Source organism: Dipodomys ordii, unplaced genomic scaffold, assembly GCF_000151885.1.
Source record: "Dipodomys ordii isolate 6190 unplaced genomic scaffold, Dord_2.0 Scaffold1, whole genome shotgun sequence".
NCBI classification, from domain to species: Eukaryota; Metazoa; Chordata; class Mammalia; order Rodentia; family Heteromyidae; genus Dipodomys; species Dipodomys ordii.
Window position 1 is genome coordinate 37,829,732 of NW_012267217.1, and position 19,908 is coordinate 37,849,639.

The following is a 19,908-nucleotide window of genomic DNA, read 5'->3' on the forward strand; positions in this document are numbered from 1 at the left end:
GGCTTTTTTCTTTTTGCTTATATGGTGCTGAGGAATCGAACCCAGGGCCTCATGCATGCAAGGCAAGCGCTCTACCACTGAGCCACCTTCCCAGCCCCCAAATGGAAAATTTATCCTTTCTACAAAGCAAGAAAAGGTGTGGATCTCTTTGGAACTTTCAAAGCCCTGGTGTTCAGAGGGCTCAGCCATCCTCACCAAGACAAGAAGGAATGGTTTCTAAAATACAAGCCCACCACAGTGGTGCATTCTGCATGCAGCCATCCTGGGCTCCGGGGAAAAAATGTACATGCTCCCTGATCCTTAGGGTGTCTGGGGTTCTGGGGCCGGGCCTTAGGGAGGACACCATTCTGACTTTGAACAAATAGGCAGCCAAGGTGTGGTCTAATTATAGAAACTGTCCTCTTAGAGGGCATCTAAGTGATTAATTAAAGTACCAAGAAACAGAACAGAAACCGCACTCTTATTCTGACATACAAGATAACTCAAATGGCTTTTGCCTCCGCAGTGGGAATTTGTGGCTGCTTTCCGACAGGCTCAGTGCCAACAAAATGCCTTGCCCGATGTGAATGCTGGCATGCGGGTCCTGTTCAAAGAGGGCACCGACACCATTGGGGACCTGAGTGTCACCTATGGAGGGGTAGCCGCTTCCACCGTCAGTGCACACAAATCTTGCCATCAGCTTCTCGGCAGGTAAGGGGTGAGCCCTGTACCCTGATCATGCGCCTTGATGGCTTGAGAAACAAAAACAAGGAACAAGTGGGAATTGGGGCTGTGGCAGGTGTTGAGAAAACCCTGGAAAATGGAAGCTCAGACTTATAAAAATCATGGCTTGTTTGTTCTGTAATTTTCCAGAATGAATTAAATCTTGATTAACTTCAATTGATTGCCTGCTTCTCTTCAGGTTGAGGAACCCAGTAAAATAGCCCAGCCTTAGTTTATCTTGCAGGTGGTGTTACCCCCACCTGGCCCCCAATACCTTCTGCAGTGACATACTGGGCAGGGTCAAAGCAGCACCCCACATTTCCGTTTCAGCATGCATTCCATTTCTCCCTGAGTAGCAGCCAACTACTGTTCCTGATATAGGATTCCTTAGTTCTGCAACAGTAGCCCTATTGGTACATTTATTTAGTACCTACTTCTAACATGTTCTAGCTCTGGGATATGCTTCATTTTTGTTGCAATGAAAAAGGACTCATTTTCACCCTGCTATGACCCTTGGGCCTGGTAAAGCAGCCTTCCGATGCCTTCATTTTCCAGGGGGAAATAAGAGGATTTCAAAATCTCCTCTAACTCAAAGGAAACTCTGCAATCTTTAATAGTCACCATCCAATAGTTAGTATATGCCACAAAATGAAGACTGTCCATTAACTGGTTTCTCCTGCCTCCACCCTGCCAGGCACTGGAATGAGCGAATGATGGATGAGGCTTGCAGGCTGCTTCTGGATGAAATCTCCCTCCCAGGCTCAGCTCCTGGGGGCAAGGTGGAGTTCAAGAGGACACTGATAGTCAGCTTCTTCTTCAAGTTCTACCTAGAGGTTTTGCAGGAACTGAGGACACAAGTAAAGCTATCCTCTGTGCCTGTAAGTCTTCACAGATGACTTTGTTGGGGTTGCTACAATAACAAGTAGTCATTTTATCTCCCAGGGCTGGGGGCTAGCAGGGCTAGCCATCACTCAGCATGGCTGACTCCTCCTGAGAACTGTGAGAAAGAATCTGTTCCATGCTTCTTGCCTAATTTCTGGCTGTTCACGGGCAATCTTTGGGGCTTATTAGCTTGTACAAGTATCTCCCTTCACATGACATTCTCCTCAGATGCTTGTCTACATCCAAATTTCCCCTTCTTAGAAGGACACCAGCCATGTTGGATTAGGACTTGTCCTAATGACCTCATTTAACTTATTTGCCTCTATAATAATAAGGGCCCTGCCTTCTTAGGGTTAAGACTTCGACATATAAATTTGGGAGAACACAACTCAACCCGTAGTCTGGCTTTTATGAGCTCCTCACAGCCGTGAGCTCCCAGCTTACCCACTGCTTCTGCAAACGGTCTTGTGGGCAGCCTAAGCCACGACCTGTCACCAATTGAGTCAGGCCTTGTTGTTTCTCAGCCTTCCTCTGTGACTCAGGCCTGAGGACCAACATGAAGCATCAGGTGCCAAACTATCTTCAGCCCACACAAGTTCACTGTGTGTGCACGGAGCACTGAAACTTGCTGTTCCTGCCTCCAGTGTGTGATGTTCTTCTTTACAAATAAACTTTATTGAAGTATACTATACAGCCAGTAAATTGCACCTAATTAAATTAACACATGTGTAGACCTGTGCAGCTACCACATAAGTGTTCTACGTGCCCCATAGAGCACCCTTGTTTGTATCTCTGGTGTCATCATCAGACCCTGCCCAGGCAACCACTATTCTTCTTTGTGGTACTGTAGATTGTAGAACTTTTCATCCAATCTGAAATATATATTAGTGTGACTAAATACCCAAGAAAGAGGAGAGATGTATTTTAGGGGTTCATGGTTTTAGAGAGGTCCATCTGCGTGGTAGGGAGGCATAGTGGGGCAGAGCAGCTCACATCACAGCAGCCAAGAAGTGGAGAAGGGGCTGGAGGGAAGAGGCCAGGGACAAGCTACCTTGGGGCCCTACCCTCAGTACCTACTTCCTCCGGGAAGCACCATCAGCCGGGGGCCAGCCTGTCAATACATGAGCTCATGGGGGATATTTCATATTCAAACCATAACAACTAAAAATAAAAATTTTATTTTTAGAAAGATAAAACTGACATATAGTCATATATTATCTATATGATGTATAATGTAGCTGTGTCATGTCATATGTCATATGTATCTATATATGATATGGGTGGCATATAGTATATATGTTATTTGTGTGATACATATTATATATGTATATGTCATATGTATACATCATATATATCATGCATATGATACATATTATAGATATCACATATGATACACATCATACATCTATACCTGTACATGTCATATGTACATATCCTATATATGTGCGTGTGCACGTACATACATATCACATATGTGATGCTTATATACTATGTGACATATATCATAAATGTGATATATATACACTAATGTTTAAAATAGCTCCCTAGAGTTTTTGTTGTAGATTTCTTGGAATAAGACAAGCCAAGTAAAATATCCTCCCTGCCACTACACATACCCCTGTCTACTCTGATCACAGTTATAACTCTCACCCTAACTTGCACCCCCAGCTCCCCAGCTACACACACACACACACACACACACACACACACACACACACACACACACACCAATGCTTCACTGTTCCTAAAATGTCTGCATTCTCCTCATTCTAAGGATGACCTGCCATTTGGCTTCTGAGTCAAGTTCACCTGACACCCAGAGCAGCCTTTCCAGTTCCACTGCTCTCTCCGAGAGAAGCTGAGCTCTTGAGAAAGTATTCAGGAGTTGGCACCTTTTGTGAAGAGTGAGACTATTGGCATGATTTAACCAACCCAGAATTCCTCTACCCAGCACCCAACCCCCAGCTCCCTGGCAGGCTGCTGCAGGTGCGCTGTCTTAGGCAAGGGTCTGATTGGAAGCTGTAAGTCCAGGTCCTCCCTGGCTGGGAGAGGGGACAAAGGGCAGAGGGACATTCCTAAAAATGTGAAACCCTGAGAGGTAATGTGGACTTTGGTTATCCCAGCCATACAAGTACATTAGTGGAGTCCTATGCACATAAAACCAAACCCAATTGAATCCAGACTAACCAGCTTCTCTTTATTGTATTGAATTATCTTAGGGAAGCCATCGTTATCCTGAAATTGCACACTCACCCCTAAGCACTCTGGAAGATTTCCCCGGCATAATACCCCAGGGAGTCCAAACGTACCAGGTCAGTGAGTTTACTTTTACCGAAACCTAAATGCTAAAAGATAAATGAAAACTGTAACGAAGGAACAAGCAAGCTTTTCAGAGTTGTGATTTCTTAGTTGCACCTCATCCAAGTCAGAGAGATGCTGGAATCCAAGGTCAGGCCTGAGCTGGCCCGGGATGGACTCAAGGGTGAAGCATCTGACTGATCTACAGATTAATCATTATAGTCTCTTCAAAGTGATACTCTTTAGACATTTGTTTGATGTTTACTCTGAAGAACAGCTGAGCCTGAAGGTTGAGCCTCTAGCACTGATTGCAAATGTTTAATCTCCACTCAGACAAGAGTCCTCCACTGACTGCCCTTAACCTTCTAGAAGGACAATTTAGAAATGATCTATTACTGCTAGAGGACAGCTCCTTCACCATCTCCTACACACACACACACACACACACACACACACACACACACACACACACACACACCTCTACTGCCAGGAGAGCTCCAGCACAAACTCTTTCCTCATCCCATTATATTCCTACTGATGTTTTTGTGCACCTACAGAACTGGCCTGGACACCCTAAACTAGATTTGGAGACTTCCATTCAATTCCATTCAAATTAGCACTCAGATTTCTGACTTAGGTTTTGATACCTCACTGTCAAAAAGCAAGATCACATAGGCCTCAGCATAATGATCCTTTTTATGTGGGGCTTTATTTGATGGTTTATTTTTTCTTCTTTGTGCTGATACTAGGGGCTTGAACTCTTGCTTCTTTTTTTTTTCATCTCAAGGCTGGTGTTCTACCACTTGTACCACACCTCCATTTCTGGCTTTTTGCTGGTGAATCAGTGATAAAAGTCTCATGGACTTTTCTGCCCAAGTTGGCTTCAAACCTCAAGCCTCAGATCTCAGCCTCCTGAGTAGCTAGGATTACAAGCATGAGCCACCAGAACCCAGAAATGATCCTTTGTTTGTGAACAGGTTTCATTGGAAAACGAATCAAGCAGGACAGGGAGATTCTCTAAACACCAAAGAAAGAAGTACAGAGGCACCGTAAGAGGAGGGGGCAGGGTGCCCTCTCACCTGCTCCACCATTTGGCTCTAAGACATTGCCACATGACAGGAAGGGTGCTTTCCCATTCTGGTGGCATCATCACATCATCATGCTCATCCTCTCACCCAGTCCAGTATGGGTTGCCTCAATCCTGATCCAGAAGGGCTGGTGACTGGCCAGGCCACTTGTAGATACACCAAGTTTCCAGGGAAATTTTTGTCTTTCTCTGTAGAGAGTGGATTCTCACCAACCCCTCCGAGATCCCGTCGGACGTCCTATCATGCACCTGTCAGGTCTTAAACATGCCACGGGTGAAGCCATATTTTGTGATGACATCCCAAGGGTGGATAAAGAACTTTCCATGGCTTTGGTGACCAGTACCAGGGCTCATGCAAAAATCATGTGAGTAAACCAGAAGCTTTCAAAAACAAAAACAAAAAACACCTTGTGAAAGCTTGCCTGAGGTTCCCTATGATAGTGATAGATCAACTTCTCCTATAATGTCCTGCATCCAAAGAACCTAAAATGAAAAAGAATAAAGAAAAGGTCACCAGCCTAGGAGCAGGAGGGAAGGGAGAATATCTAGAAATTACCTTCATGAAAGAATGTTTTTTAATCACTGTTGTGGTCCCTTTGTTCCACTTTATCTTCCTGCTGTCACCTGGGGTGGGCTCAATGGAGCTACTCTTACCCAGGGCTGACACGGGCTGGTGGTAATACATTGAAACACTGACTTCTTGACTGAACAGTGATTTCCAAAGAATAGCCCTTGAGATCCTGCTGCCTCCAATACCCTCACCTCACTGCACCACCACCCTCAGCAAAAGAAGTGTTCCTTCCTGGCCCAATGTTCCTTCCTGGGTCTCCCGAACCCTACTCCGTGGCAGATCCATTCTAATTTGTCAGGGTTGATTTTTATTTTTTTTGACCACCGTACAGCCCCTCCTTCAGGTGTGGGCCCTTAAAACATGCAGATTTCTACTTCTTAAATATCTCTCCATGTGTGCAGATCAATTGATACATCCGAGGCTCTTCAACTACCTGGGGTGGTTGATGTGGTAACAGCTGAAGACATTCCAGGCACCAATGGTACTGAAGATGACAAATTGTTAGCCATAGATGAGGTATGTATGGGAACTACTATCTGAAATGATTCAGTACAAATAACCACTAAGAAAAGCTTGGTACTGGTGGCTTACATCTGTAATCCTAGCTACTCCTGAGGCTGGGATCTGAGGATTGTAGTTCGAAGTTAGCCTGGGCAGGAAAGCCTATGAGATCCTGATCTCCAATTAACTACCAGAAAAGGCCAGAAGTAGAGTTGTGGCTCAAGCAGTAGAGCACTAGCATTGAGCAAAAAAAGCTCAAGGACAGAGTCCAGGCCCTGAGTTCAAGCCCCAGGACCAGCACAAAGAGAGAGAATGTTGGGTGCCAGTAGTTCACGCCTGTAATCCTAGCTACTCAGGAGACTGAGATTGAGGATCACAATTCAAAGTCAGCCCAGGAAGGAAAGACCATGAGACTCTTATCTCCAATTAACCATCAGAAAACCAGAATTGGGGCTGTGACTCAAGTGGCAGAGCACTAGCCTTGAGCTGAAGAGCTGAGGGACAGTGCCCAGAGTTCAAGCCCCACAATGAGAGAGAGAGAGACCACCTTCAGCCACCTCTTCATTGCCTTCCAGCTCTTTCTAACTCTGGGAGGAAGAAATACTACTGATTCCCCTCTACCTTATTTAGCCTTGCTTTATTGGAGTCAGAAAATCACACAGTAAAAGGAAACATCACCACCCTAATTCATCCACTATGTGCTCTTAAGTTCATTTACCCTCATCTGAAAAGTAAATGCAGGGGCTGGGAAGGTAGCTCAGTGGTAGAGCACTTGTCTTGCATGCCTGAGGCCCTGGGTTCAATTCCTCAGCACCACATAAGTAAAAAGAAAAAAGCCGGAAGTGGCGCTGTGGCTCAAGTGGTAGAGCACTCGCCTTGAGCTGAAGAGCTGAGGGACAGCGACCAGGCCCAGAGTTCAGGCCCCATGACCATACCAAAAAAAAAAAAAAAGTAAATGCAAGGAACTACTGATCTATATCAAAATGGAACCCTCTAGAAAGATCTAGAAAGATTACAAAAAAACAAAAACACTGCCACTTCCTCTTGTTTACACTGAACTCTCTCCCTTCTTGGACAAATCATCTGCTTATACTTTACCTTCCTTCACACACTAAGGTACCTGGATTCCTGTTCTAGCTATTCCACAAAATAGCTATATGTCCTTCAGTTTCATCATCTGTAAAGGGGAATAATCACAGCTTCACTGTGTTGTTACAGGAGTTAAATGAGTAAATGTATGCCAGGCACTGGTGGCTCTCGCCTATAATCCTAGCTACTCATGGGGATTAGAGCTGAGGATCATGGTTCAAACCCAGCCGAGCCAGGAAAGTCTGTGAGACACTTATCTCCAATAAACTACCAGAAAACTGGATGTGGTGCTGTGGCTCAAGTGGTAGAGTGCTAGCCTTGAGCTGGAGAGCTGAGGGACAGTGCTCAGGTCCAGAGTTCAAGCCCCATGACTGAAAAAAAAAATGAGTAAAATGTATGTAAAGTGTGATTGGTCCCTGAAGAGCCATTAATGTCCCCTCTCCATGAGTTCCACAGTTTCCTCCAGCTATAGAGTGAATGAAGTTCTTTTAGTTGAACACTAGCTGGAAGAGTTTGGTTGTCAGGTAGGAGCCAAATTAGTCAGTGTAGGCTGCCACAATAAAGTACTGACTGGGAGTCCTAAGCAATAGAAAGTTATTGTTTCATAGATCTGAAGTCTGAGTCGGAGATCAAGTGTTGGCCAGTCGGTTTGGTTTCTCCTGAGGCATCTTTCCTTGGCTTGTAGATGGCTGCCTTCTCGCTGTGTCCTTATGTGGCCTTTTCTCTGTGCAGAGATACCCGTGGTGCCTCTCACTTCTCCACTGCGGTTGCCAAGCATACTGTACTAGGGCCCCACCCTTACGGCCTCATTCACGATCACTTCATGGCTCCAGCTTCCACATATGAATATGGAGATGTTATTCAGGCCACAATAAGGACCATAATATACAAAAATATGATGCGTGTCCTTTCACTATACAGCGATATCATGAAGGAGATGAGTGTGAGCCCGGTTCAGCAGAGGAGAGAGAAATCCCAGCGGCGCCAGTCCCACATTCCCTCATTGCTTGACATGAACTCTGCAACTGGCTGGATTATTTACACTTTTTTTTTCATTAAAAAAAATGATTTCAAGACCCTGAATTTAAACCTCAGTACTGTCAAACAAAATTAAGCAGTAGTCATGGTGGCAAGTGCCTGTAATGCTAACGCTTGGAAGATTGAGGCAGGAAGATCTAGGCCAGCCTAGCTGACACAGTGATTTCCAGGCCTGCCTGGGCTACAGAGATATTCTCCTTTTTTTGTTTTTTGTATTTGTGATATTAGAAATGGAACTCAGGGCCTCATACTTGCTAAGCAGGCGCTCTACCACTTGAGCCACACTTTCAGTCTCTTTTTGTATTGATTACCTTTAAGGCAGAGACTCACTTTATAGCCAGACCATCCTGAGCTGCAGTCTTCCTATTTGTGCTTCCCTGTGTCACTGGGGGATAACACAAGCTGTTATCACGGTGACTGGTCATTGTGTTTCCTCCATAGCTAGGATAACAGGTGTGCACCAGTGTACCCAGCCATTCGTTAAGATGGAGTCTCACAAGTTTTTATTCAGTGCTGGCCTCAAACTGCAATGCCCTGATCTCCATGTGGAGATCGCTATGATTACAGGCTTAAACCACTGCACCCATCAGTAATAGACAGACAGACAGAGATATAAAAAATGAAAGCTTTATCCAGGCATATATAGTTAGATGTGAATCCAATGTGGTTGTTCTTGCTCAGTGATCACACCTAGGACAGCATCCACAGCGAGTGCTGAGCTAAGCCTAGCTCCCTCCGCAATGTCCCATCTCCTTTTTGCTCACATTTTCCTCAGGTACTTTGTGTGGGCCAGATCATATGTGCTGTGGTTGCAGAAACCGATGTGCAGGCAAAACGAGCAACTGAAAAGATAAAGATCACCTATGAAGACCTGGAACCTGTCATTTTCACCATTGAGGTGAGCAAGGATGGAACTCCCCCACCTCCAGTATGGAGAGTCAAAACTACCTGTACAAGTAACAGAATTGCAAGATTCATTAGAGAATCCATTTACCCCTTTTGGCATTGACTTCCTCTAGAAAAATCAGCAGTCTAAGATATTACTTGTATAAATTGGCATTATCTTTGGAACAGGGAATAGAAACAGTGAGCCATTTGAATACTTTATTCTATTACTTTATCTTATTTTGTTTTTGGTGCCAGTCCTATGGCTTGAACTCAGAACCAAAGCACTGAGAGTTTTAGCTCAAGGCTAGTGCTCTATCACTTGAGCCACAGCTCCACTTCTGGCTTTTTTTTTTTTTTTGGTGGTTCATTGGAAATAAGAGTCCTGTGAACTTTCCTGCCTGGGCTGGTTTCAAACCACAATCCTCAGATCTCAGCCTCCTAAGTAGCTAGGATTACAGGAATGAGCCACCAGCACCTGGCTATATTTAATTTTTTGATGGTACGAGAGTTGAAATTCCCCACCTTGTTAGATAGGTGGTCTACTACTGAGCCACACCCTTAGCACTCTTTTTGTACTTTTTTTGCCAGTCCTAGAGCTTGAACTCAGGGCCTGGGCACTGTCCTTGAGCTTCTCCATGCTCAAGGCTAGCGCTCTACCACTTGAGCCACAGCACCACTTCCTTTTTTTTGGTACTTGAGAGAAAGTCTTGCTCTTGCTGATAGAATTCAGAGGGTTATTCAGTTTTCTTGGTTTTGTTAAGACTTGCTTTATGTCCTAAATAAGATGTTTTGGAGAAGATTCCATGAGAAGAGAAGAATGTGTACTGGGTAGGTGTTGGGTGAAATATTCTGTAGAGGTCTGTTAAGTCCATTTATTCAGTAGGGCTGAACAATTTTGAGGTTTATTTGTCTAGATGACCTATTCATTGGTGAGAGTGCGGTGTTATAGTCTCCTACTGGTATTGTGTTGGGGTCCGTGTTTATAAATCTGGTAGTATTTGTTTAATGACACTGTGATTGAGTAGATGTTAAAGTTGCTGTTGCCTCTGGATGGAATGTCTCCTTTGTTAGTATGAAGTGGTCCTATTTGTCTCTTCTAATTTTGGTTTGAGCTCTGTTTTTATCTGTATAGTTACTTGTGTCTGCTTTGGGGGTCTATTTACCTGGAAAATGTTTTGCTTTTTTTTCCCCATCCTCCTAAAACTACCATGTAGTCTAACATAAGTATTTTTCCTTAAGGAAAAACACTTACCAGTACCCCACTCTCAGTGACTGTTTCCTGACAATCACTTTGAAACTGAAAAGTTTACGTTTATCACTGTGGAGCATCTTACAGACCACCAGCCTAGCTTCCTTCTTAATATCTCCCTAATCCTTCCTGCTTGGTTTCTCTGAGAATATAATACATTTCCTGAGCCAAGCGCCAATGACTCATGCCTGTAATACTAAGCATTCAAGAACCTGAGATCTGAGGACTGTGATTCTAAACCAGCCCAGGCAGAAAATCCCCATGAGACTCTTATCTCCAATTAACCACTCAAAAACTAGAAGTAGTGCTGTGGCTCAAGTGGTAGAGGGCTAGCCTTGAGCACAAACAGGCTCATGGAGAATGCCAAAGCCCTGAGTGCAAGCCCCACAACAGACAAAAAAAAATTAAAGACGATGGTTTCCTCCCCATCTTCCCTCTGCTGTGAGTACTGCTCTAGGGCTCACTTGACTGCTTGACACCTTTCATGTGTCCCAGAAGATAGAGATTGGGGGAGGTATACTGACGTTTGTTTAAAAAAACAAACTTTCATTAAAAAAAATAGTGAGTACAAATGTAGAAATAACTGGCTTTTGTGTTTTTCCTCTGTTATTCAGGATGCCATAAAACACAATTCATTCTTATGCTCTGAAAAAAAGCTGGAGCAAGGAAATATTGAGAAGGCATTTGAAATGGTGGATCAAATTGTTGAAGGTATGCAAATCTCTCAGGAGAGTTTATGGACTCTGTGCCTTACTATGTTCATATCCAGATGTTGAGAATATCTGATTTCCCCTCAGAAAGATCATTCTTGGCCAGATGTTGAGAATATGTGATTTCCCCTTAAAAAGATCATTCTTGGAAGCCTTGAGGCTGTGCCAAATTTGTACATCCTCCCTTATTGCATGTGTGTGAGCATGTGTATTTGTGTACACATGTGAATACAGGCACACCATGTTGTATTTATGGTGAAGGATACAAAGCAACAGAATATATGGCAGTGAAATTTCTAACATTCTGACTAGTTAAGAACAGTATAAGGAAAAGAATTTAGCACTTCCAAATTCAGAAGGTCCAGAATTATGGTCTCTGAAACAGGTTGTCTTTGGATGCCACAAGACAAATGCCTGGTTCTCAGTCAGGACAAATGCAGGCCAGCTAATCCATATCCTATTGCTTTTGTGGTCCCCAACATGGTAGATTCCAGCCAGCCCATACTTCCAGGAGATTTCTATGCTTGTGCTTAACAGGAGAAGTCCACGTTGGAGGACAAGAACATTTTTACATGGAAACACAAAGAGTCCTTGTTATTCCTAAGACAGAGGACAAAGAACTGGATATTTATGTGTCCACACAGGATCCAGCCCATGTTCAGGTCAGGTGCAGGATTTCCCCCCATCCTTACTTTCCTAAATCTATCACAGCTTCTCACAGATGGTAGTCATTTTACCTACAGAAATTTAGAATCAAAGTATTTGACATCCATGAAATAGCTAACCAAGAAGCTCTTTATTTTCCTTTTTCTGGTCTTTCCAAGTAATAAGAGGACAGCCATGGTCACTTTGGATTGAAAGTAAGTTTATTTGTGTCAGGCTTACATGAACTCTGTGATGGATGACATTACTAAATGATTCCTGTACTTTATTTTTCCCCCTAATGTAAGCATAATGAACAACTGTGTATAGACATTATTTTCCATTTTACTTCCCCAGTCAAGAAGTGCTCTTGGTTTTAGTTGTAAACATGTCTCGTTAATCAACTGTCAGGAGTTTCCTGGTTTTTACCTCGTTGATGTGTAGGTGCAGGCTAGGAGTCCAGCTTCTGACAAGCATCCACAACTTTGACAGTTTTCCTTCTGATAAATACCATTTTTCTTCTGGAAGAGCTGTTCTGTGGATGTTGATGATGTTTCCAAACTAAATAGAGCCCTGTAAAACATATTTAGAGACTATCTAAACATCTATTTTTAACAGAAGGTAGATGTGAAAGAATCCTGCTGCAATGTTGAATCATGCCGTTTCACTGACATTCATTTCACTCTTGCAAAACCTCCTATTCTCTCACACTTACAGAAAACAGTGTCTTCCACTCTAAACATCCCCATCAACAGGATCACCTGCCATGTAAAACGAGTGGGTGGAGGCTTTGGAGGGAAAGTGGGCAGGCCTGCTGTGTTTGGGGCACTTGCTGCAGTGGGTGCTATCAAGTGAGTATGCCTGGGGAGACAGAGGGTGTGGAGAACAGAGCTGAGTGCCAAACAGTGGACAGTCATTCTGGCTGCCATCAGAGCCACTTGCATGTCCCCGGGCGAATCAGCCTACAGTTTCTCTTCCTTCCTTCCTTCCATCCTTCCTTCCTTCCTTCCTTCCTTTTCTTTTTTTCCTTTCTTTCCTTCTTTCCTTCTTTCTTTTGTCAATTGTAGGTATTGAACTTAGGACTTGGGCACTGTCTGAGCTTTTTCATTCAAGGCTAGTACTCTACCGCTTTGAGCCACAGCTCCACTTCCGGGATTTAGGTGGTTAATTGGAGATGAGAGTCTCACAAACATTCCTGCCCCAGACTGGCTTTGAGCTTTAATCCTCAGATCTCAACCTCCTGAGAAGTTCTGATTATAAGCCACCAGTACTGGTGCCATTTCTATTTCTGTACAAAATTTCTTTTCACTTGCCCTCTTATCGCCCACCATTTGAGAGTTATTGCAAAAGTGAGCTATAGAGAGGACTTGGAGTAACTTAATGGGCTTTATATTAAAAAAGAAAAAAAGTTGGAACTGGGCATCAGTGGCTCACATCTGTAATCCTAGCTACCCAGGAGGCTGAGATCTGAGGATGGAAGTTCAAAGCCAGCTCGGGCAGGAAAGACCATGAGACTCTTATCTCCAATAAACAACCAGAAAACCGGAAGTGGTACTGTGGCTCAAGTGGTAGAGTGCTCACCTTGAGCTGTAGGGTTCAGGGACAGCACCCAGCCCCAGAGTTCAAGCCCCACAACCCCCCGCCCTCCACCACACACACACACACACACACACATACACACACACATGTAAAAAGAGGTTGGGATGATTGGTTGAATAGCTCCAGAGCTGAGACTACTCATTCTTCAACTTCAGGAAGATGGCTGGCCTTTTTAGGGGAAGGACAAGGTACCCTGCCAAATTCATTGCCCCTGACTTTCCTCCTTCTTTGAGCCCTGGAGGGAGATCGGGTAAGGAGAAACAGGCTCTCATCCTCTACCTCCTCCAAGTATCCTCTATGGATAGATGACTGCCCAAGAAGACCCCTGAGATAACTGAAATGGAAGGGAAGGATCACTTCTCTTATCTTTACACTTCAGCATTCTTATCTAACTAGTTCTGGCTATGAAGGATTTTGTTTCTATGACTGGGTTGTTGTTGCTTTTGTTATTGTTCAGTATTTTGTTGGAGCCCCCATCAGTCTACAAAGTTCTCAGATCTTGCTTGTTAGGACAGCATCTATGCAGCTGGGCAAAGTCATAGAGCATTCAGACATTGTGTGAGTCTATAGTAAGCAGTGGGGAAAGCGAGAATCCCATCTCTAATTCTTCCTACAATTGATTCCTCTCTAAAACACATGTCAGAGACCCAAATGATTAACAGACAGCTAATTCTCATATTCTCACCAGGCCTTATGCCTTCCAGTCCTGTCAAATCTAACTACACATTAGAGTCAAATGGAGCATTTACATCTCAACACCTCAGCAGCCCATTACCAATCACTGGCATCAGTACTTTTTTTTAAACTTGCACAGTAGTTCTACCAGGCAGCCAACTATTCGAACCAAGGCCTTCAAAGGCAACTCTGCCTCACATACAACTAGCATGCATTAAGTAATCCTTTAGCAGTGTGTTCAGAGTTTGAACCTCCTGAAAAGTCATGGAAATGTCTGCCTCAAAACCAAGTAAATAGGGGAGTGTGGTGGCTCATGCTTGTAATCCTAGCTACTCAAGAGATAGATCTGAGATTGTGGTTTGAAGCCAGCCAGGCAAAAAAACCCTGAAACTCATATCTCCAGTAAAAAAAAAAAAAAAACAAACAGTAAAAAAACCATAAATGGAGTGGTGGTTCAAGTGCTAGAGTGCTAGCCTGGAATGAATAGCTAAACACACAGGCCATGAATTCAAACCCCAGAATCAGCACGCATGTACATGCGCGAGCATAAACATACACACACACACACACACACACACACACACACACACACACACCTTTTTTTTTTGCTAATCCTGGGGCTTGAAATTCAAGCATGGGAACCATCCCTGAGCTTCATTTGCTCAAGCCTAGTGCTCTACAACTTGAGCCACAGCACCACTTCGGGCTTTTTCTGTTTATGTGGTACTGGAATGGAGCCCAGGGTTTCATGCATGCTAGGCAAGCACTCTACCACTGAGCCATATCCCAGCCCCACCATCTTTTTTAAAAAGAAGAAACCTTATGTATCTGATCATAAGAAATAATATTTATTGAAATGAACTCCAGGAAATGGAAAGAAGATGAGTTTTTCTTTGTTGCTGTTTTCCTTTTCTATCTGTCTTTGGGAGGGTAAAGGGGGCATAGAAATGAAGGGACAAAGGGGGACAAAGAACAAATGCAGCAGATATTCACTATACACTATGTTGAAAGTGAACTATACAACTAGTGGATGGGGACAGGAGGGAAAAACTGGGAAAGAATGAGGGGAGAAGTGACATTGTCCAAAAAGACATGTACTCTTTACCTGACTTATGTAACTGTAATGCCTCTGTGTATCACCTAAATCATTTTTTTAAAGAAGAAACTCTTGCTTTCCCATCTGAAAAATAGCCCTACTGATTCAGAATTATCAGATGATGGGTCCAGAAACTGTAAATCTACTTGGCATTTTTCTTTTCTTTTCTTTCTCTTTCTTTCTTTTTTTTTTTTTTTTTGCCAGTCCTGGGTCTTGAACTCAAGGCCTGGGCACTGTCCCTGAGCTTCTTTTGCTCAAGACTAGTGCTCTACCACTTGAGCCACCACGCCACTTTTGGCTTTCTCTGTTTATGTAGTACTGAGGAATTGAACTCAGGGCTTCAAGCATATTAGGCAAGCACTCTACCACAAAGCCACACTCCCAGGCCCTACTTGGCATTTTTCTACTGGTGTTGTTTTCATTTGTCTGTTCAAATTTCTAACTAGTGGTGAGAATATGTGCAATGACTAGAGCTGAATAAAGGTCAAACTTGAAGCTATGTAAGTATGATTTAATTGCCATATGGTATTAACTCCTTTAGACAAATTTCCAACCATTGAGTTATAGCCCACAGAGACAATAGTAGTTTAGCATTACTTTATATCCATGCCAAGCAGATTGCATGGAATTAATAAATACATGAGACTGATAGATGAGTAGTTAAATGAATGATATAAAGGCTGGGAGAGTGGGTGGATGGATATGGGAGTTAGTTAAATAGGGAAATGGATATGTGAGTGGGTGATGAATGAACAGATGGATGAGTAGACAGACAGGTGGATGAGAAGGATAAAGAATCTGACATTTGTTTTCTCTAGAACTGGTCATCCCATTCGTCTAGTTCTGGATCGTGAGGATGATATGCTAATTACTGGGGGAAGACACCCATTATTTGGAAAATATAAAGTGAGTATTAAGGATTATTTAAATATCTCATTTTATTTTAATGACTTTGTCCTGTTCTGTTATTAAGGTTTTTTGTTGGTTGGTTGGTTTTGGGTTTTTTGCCAGTCCTGGGGCTTGAACTCAGGACCTGGGCACTGTCCTTGTGCCTCTTTGTGCTCAAGGCTAGCACTTACCACTAGAGCCACCGCACCCCTCCCCAGTTCTGTTATTTTGATTTTTCAAATTCTAAACACAATTTTAGTATCTAAATTACTAAAGGAGCATGGATATATTTGAATAGTTGTGGCATTTTGTAAGGAGCATTTAGTTTGTGATTATGAAGACATTCAATGAGGGAAATATAATTTGAAATGCTCATTTTAAAAGATATACTGGGGCTGGGAATGTGGCATAGTGGTAGAGTGCTTGCCTACTGAATGATGCCCTAGGTCAATTTTTCAGTACCACATGAACAGAAGAAACCAGAATTGGCACTGTGGCTCAAGTGGTAAAGTGCTAGCCTTGAGCAAAAGAAGCTCAGGGACAGTGACAGGCCCTGAGTTCAAGCCCCAGGACTGGCAAAAAAAGAAAAGATATACTGTTTGAAGGAATAGGGACTTATATTAATGTTCCACACAAAAAAATGCCTTGAATGAAGCTATAAACATTGTTATTTAAAAACGCTACTTCTTAATTCATAAACTTCATAGACCATAACAATGACAGTTTGCCTTGTGAAGGTTAAAATGTGTTTGTGTTTTTAAGTATCACCATCCCACAATATTGTGAAATTTATGTAATCACTTAATCTCAATTTAAATTTTTTTGTTTTGTTTTGTTTTTTGGTCAGTCGTGGAGCTTGAACACTGGGCCTGGGCGCTGTCCAAGCGCTTCAGCTCAAGGCGAGCGTTCTACCACTTGAGACACAGTACCACTTCCAGTTTTCTGGTTGTTTACTGGAGATAAGAGTCTCATGGTCTTTCCTGACCAGGCTGGCTTTGAATTGTGATCCTCAGATCTCAGCCTCCCGAGTAGCTAGGATTACAGGCGTGAGCCACCAGTGCCCAGCTAAATAAAAAATTATTTTAAAAACAACTACTCTTGACTATAAAAATCTTTTTAGTAAAAATATTTGGCAACAATTTGACCATTTTAGCTATACAATAATTTTATATGTTTCTATAAACTCATACTAATTGATTGTGAATCAGTTAGGACTCCCGTAAGCAGTGAATTTAAAATTATTTCAAACCACAGTCACTGCATTTTTATGAACTGTATTATAACACAAATAAAAATATGTGCTGGCATCTAGTTTATCATGCTATATTTTGAATGGTTAGGACAGTTGTAATGTAACATAAAACATATGAAGCATGTTTAATTTGGTTGCCAGCTTGCTTATCACATACACAGTTAGGTTTCCTATCTGATTTTGTCATGCCTTAGATTGTTATTATATCACCTGTATTTTTTAAGTTACAGCTTTCCATACCACAGTTGACATTAGTAATTTTTTATAATTGGTGACCATAGTTGGCCAGTAAACTTTTCTTTCCCTTCAAAGGTATAGAAACGAATAGTCTGGACTATTCTTCATATCTTGGTTGTTGTTGCTGTGATTGTGGCTTGAACTCAGGGCTCAGGCCTTTCCCCTCAGTTTTTTCACTCAAGGCTAGCACTCTGCTTGTTTAAGCCATAGCTCCACTTCTGGTTTTCTGTTGGTTAACTGGAGATAGGAGTCTCACATATTTCCTACCTAGGCTGGCTTCCAACCATGATCCTCAGATCTCAGCCTCCTGTGCTCAGCTATTCTTTGTATCTTTTAGGACCAATGGCAACACAGAGGGAAACAGCGGGACTGGGGGTGTTGTGTTGTAGTAGTTGTTGTTGTGTTCTTTATTCGTGGCCTGGATTATAAATTAAGTTTTATATCACAATGATGAGCCTGCTTTAGTGATACTATTTACTAAGGAGGTTCTAGATTATCAATAGCTAATTGCTAATATTTTTTTATAATTAAGTGTAACTAAAAGAGAGGATTAGACTTGGAAAATTCAAATGTGCTATCTTTCTCTGTTTATTTGGGGTTTTTTTTGGAGAGACTCTTGCTATGAAGCCAGGCTAGCCTCAAACTCACAATCTTCTTGTCTCTGTCTCCCAAATACTTTGATTATCAGCATGTTCTAACTAACTCTTGGCCCAATTTTTATATTATTTTTCAAGAAATATAATTTTACTTCCAATATAATATATATGCATTTGTAAATTTGAGGATATACACATACATTTATAACCTTATTCAAACATGCTAACAAAGTTTTGCTTCATTATTCAGAACTATTTGTAAATTAGCATAATGGATGATCATGTGTACATAGGCTCTTCCCAAATTCTTGAGACATCAATATTAGTTAAAGAATTCTGTCTGCTACCTTATTTAAAACACTATTTTGGGGCATACCTTTCCTTTCTTCATGAAATGTCAAAGGTTTACTTTAGCCTAGTATTTGTCAAGATTACCATAAACTGAATTTGTGGATTTTCCTATACTTCATAACTTCACTGTGGCTTATGAATCAATATGGCCCTTACAGTAGATAATGGAAACTACAATTATTTCCAGTATACTTATCCTTGTTTACAACAGAGGGCTATGCTTCAGTAGCTCATGCCTGTAATCCTAGCTACTCAAGAGACTGAGATCTAAGGATTATGATTTGAAGCGATCCCAGGCAGAGAAATCTGTAAGACTTTTATCTTAAAGTACGGATGGAGCTGTGGCTCACGAGGTGGAACACAAGCCTTGAGCAAAACAGCCAGGGAATAGCACCTAGAATGAGACACCATGATTCATCCTCATGTGTTCTGGAATCCCAGAGACTTTCCCACTGGGTAGAAAGAGCCTCAGGCTAAGTCAGGAAAATTTTCAGTAAAAGAAAAAGCATATATAAGAATATATTATATAAATATATTTTATAAAAATTTATATGAATATAAATACATATTATATGTATATATAAATACATTATATATTTTATTTTCATTTTATATATATATATATATATATATAATAAAAGAGAATCTTCCAAGGCTAAGGAACATGAGTGTGGCAATTATGTCCTGAGAGACAAGCAAAAACTTGAGAATTTCACCAAGTATGAAACCAGAAAATTGCATGATAAAGGAAAGGACTCAGCAAAAGTCGAGTCTGAAGAGATCTTCTCCAATCAAACACTGAAAAACAAGGCAATAGCAGGCAAGGGTACACCACAGAGCAAATGGAGCAAAATCTATTTCAGTCCTGCCCATTAGAGGGACTGGACTTGTGATTCACACATATTGGTAAAATGTCCATCCTTTGGTAACAGGTGGGATTCATGAACAGCGGGCGAATCAAAGCTCTAGACATTGAGTGCTACATCAATGGAGGATGTGTGCTGGATGACTCGGAGCTGGTAAGTGCATTGGAGATGAGCTGCGTCCTTGATTATGAGTAGAATGTGAGCAGTTTGATTCTACTTGACTTTTAGCAAAAAGGAGGCTGAGGAGAAGGAGTGGCGTGTCTTAATCTCTGTGTGTGTCCTTTTCCTTTAGGTAATAGAATTTCTTATACTGAAGCTGGAAAATGCATATAAAATCCGCAACCTCAGACTCCGAGGCCATGCATGCATGACACACTTGCCATCTAACACAGCTTTTCGTGGGTTTGGCTTCCCACAAGGAACCCTAGTGACCGAATCTTGCATCACTGCTGTGGCAGCCAAATGTGGGCTTCCTCCAGAAAAGGTAAGGTTATAATCAAAGTCATATAACCAAGACTGAGAAAAAAGGACAGGTGGGGAATTAGCTCCCTTGACCCAAGCAAATACACTAGAAGAACCACACCAATTAAAAAATCAGGATGATTAGAAATCAAGATGATTAAGAACTACCTAAAAGAACTGGTGCCAGGCACCAGTGGCTCATGCCTTTAATCCTAGCTGCTCAAGAGGC

The 19,908-nt window shown here is 42.2% G+C and overlaps 1 protein-coding gene across 1 annotated transcript in view; it reads left to right on the forward strand.

Annotated features, from left to right (window-relative positions):
- The window catches only part of LOC105984047 (aldehyde oxidase 2-like), an 89,672-nt gene that overhangs the window by 32,696 nt on the left and 37,068 nt on the right, over window positions 1-19,908 (forward strand). The window contains 12 exon segments of the mRNA XM_013014136.1: window positions 506-690; window positions 1,397-1,574; window positions 3,804-3,896; window positions 5,165-5,334; window positions 5,942-6,056; window positions 8,944-9,066; window positions 10,920-11,016; window positions 11,553-11,677; window positions 12,375-12,508; window positions 15,846-15,933; window positions 19,284-19,370; window positions 19,510-19,701. Coding sequence (XP_012869590.1) covers window positions 506-690; window positions 1,397-1,574; window positions 3,804-3,896; window positions 5,165-5,334; window positions 5,942-6,056; window positions 8,944-9,066; window positions 10,920-11,016; window positions 11,553-11,677; window positions 12,375-12,508; window positions 15,846-15,933; window positions 19,284-19,370; window positions 19,510-19,701 — 1,587 coding nt within the window.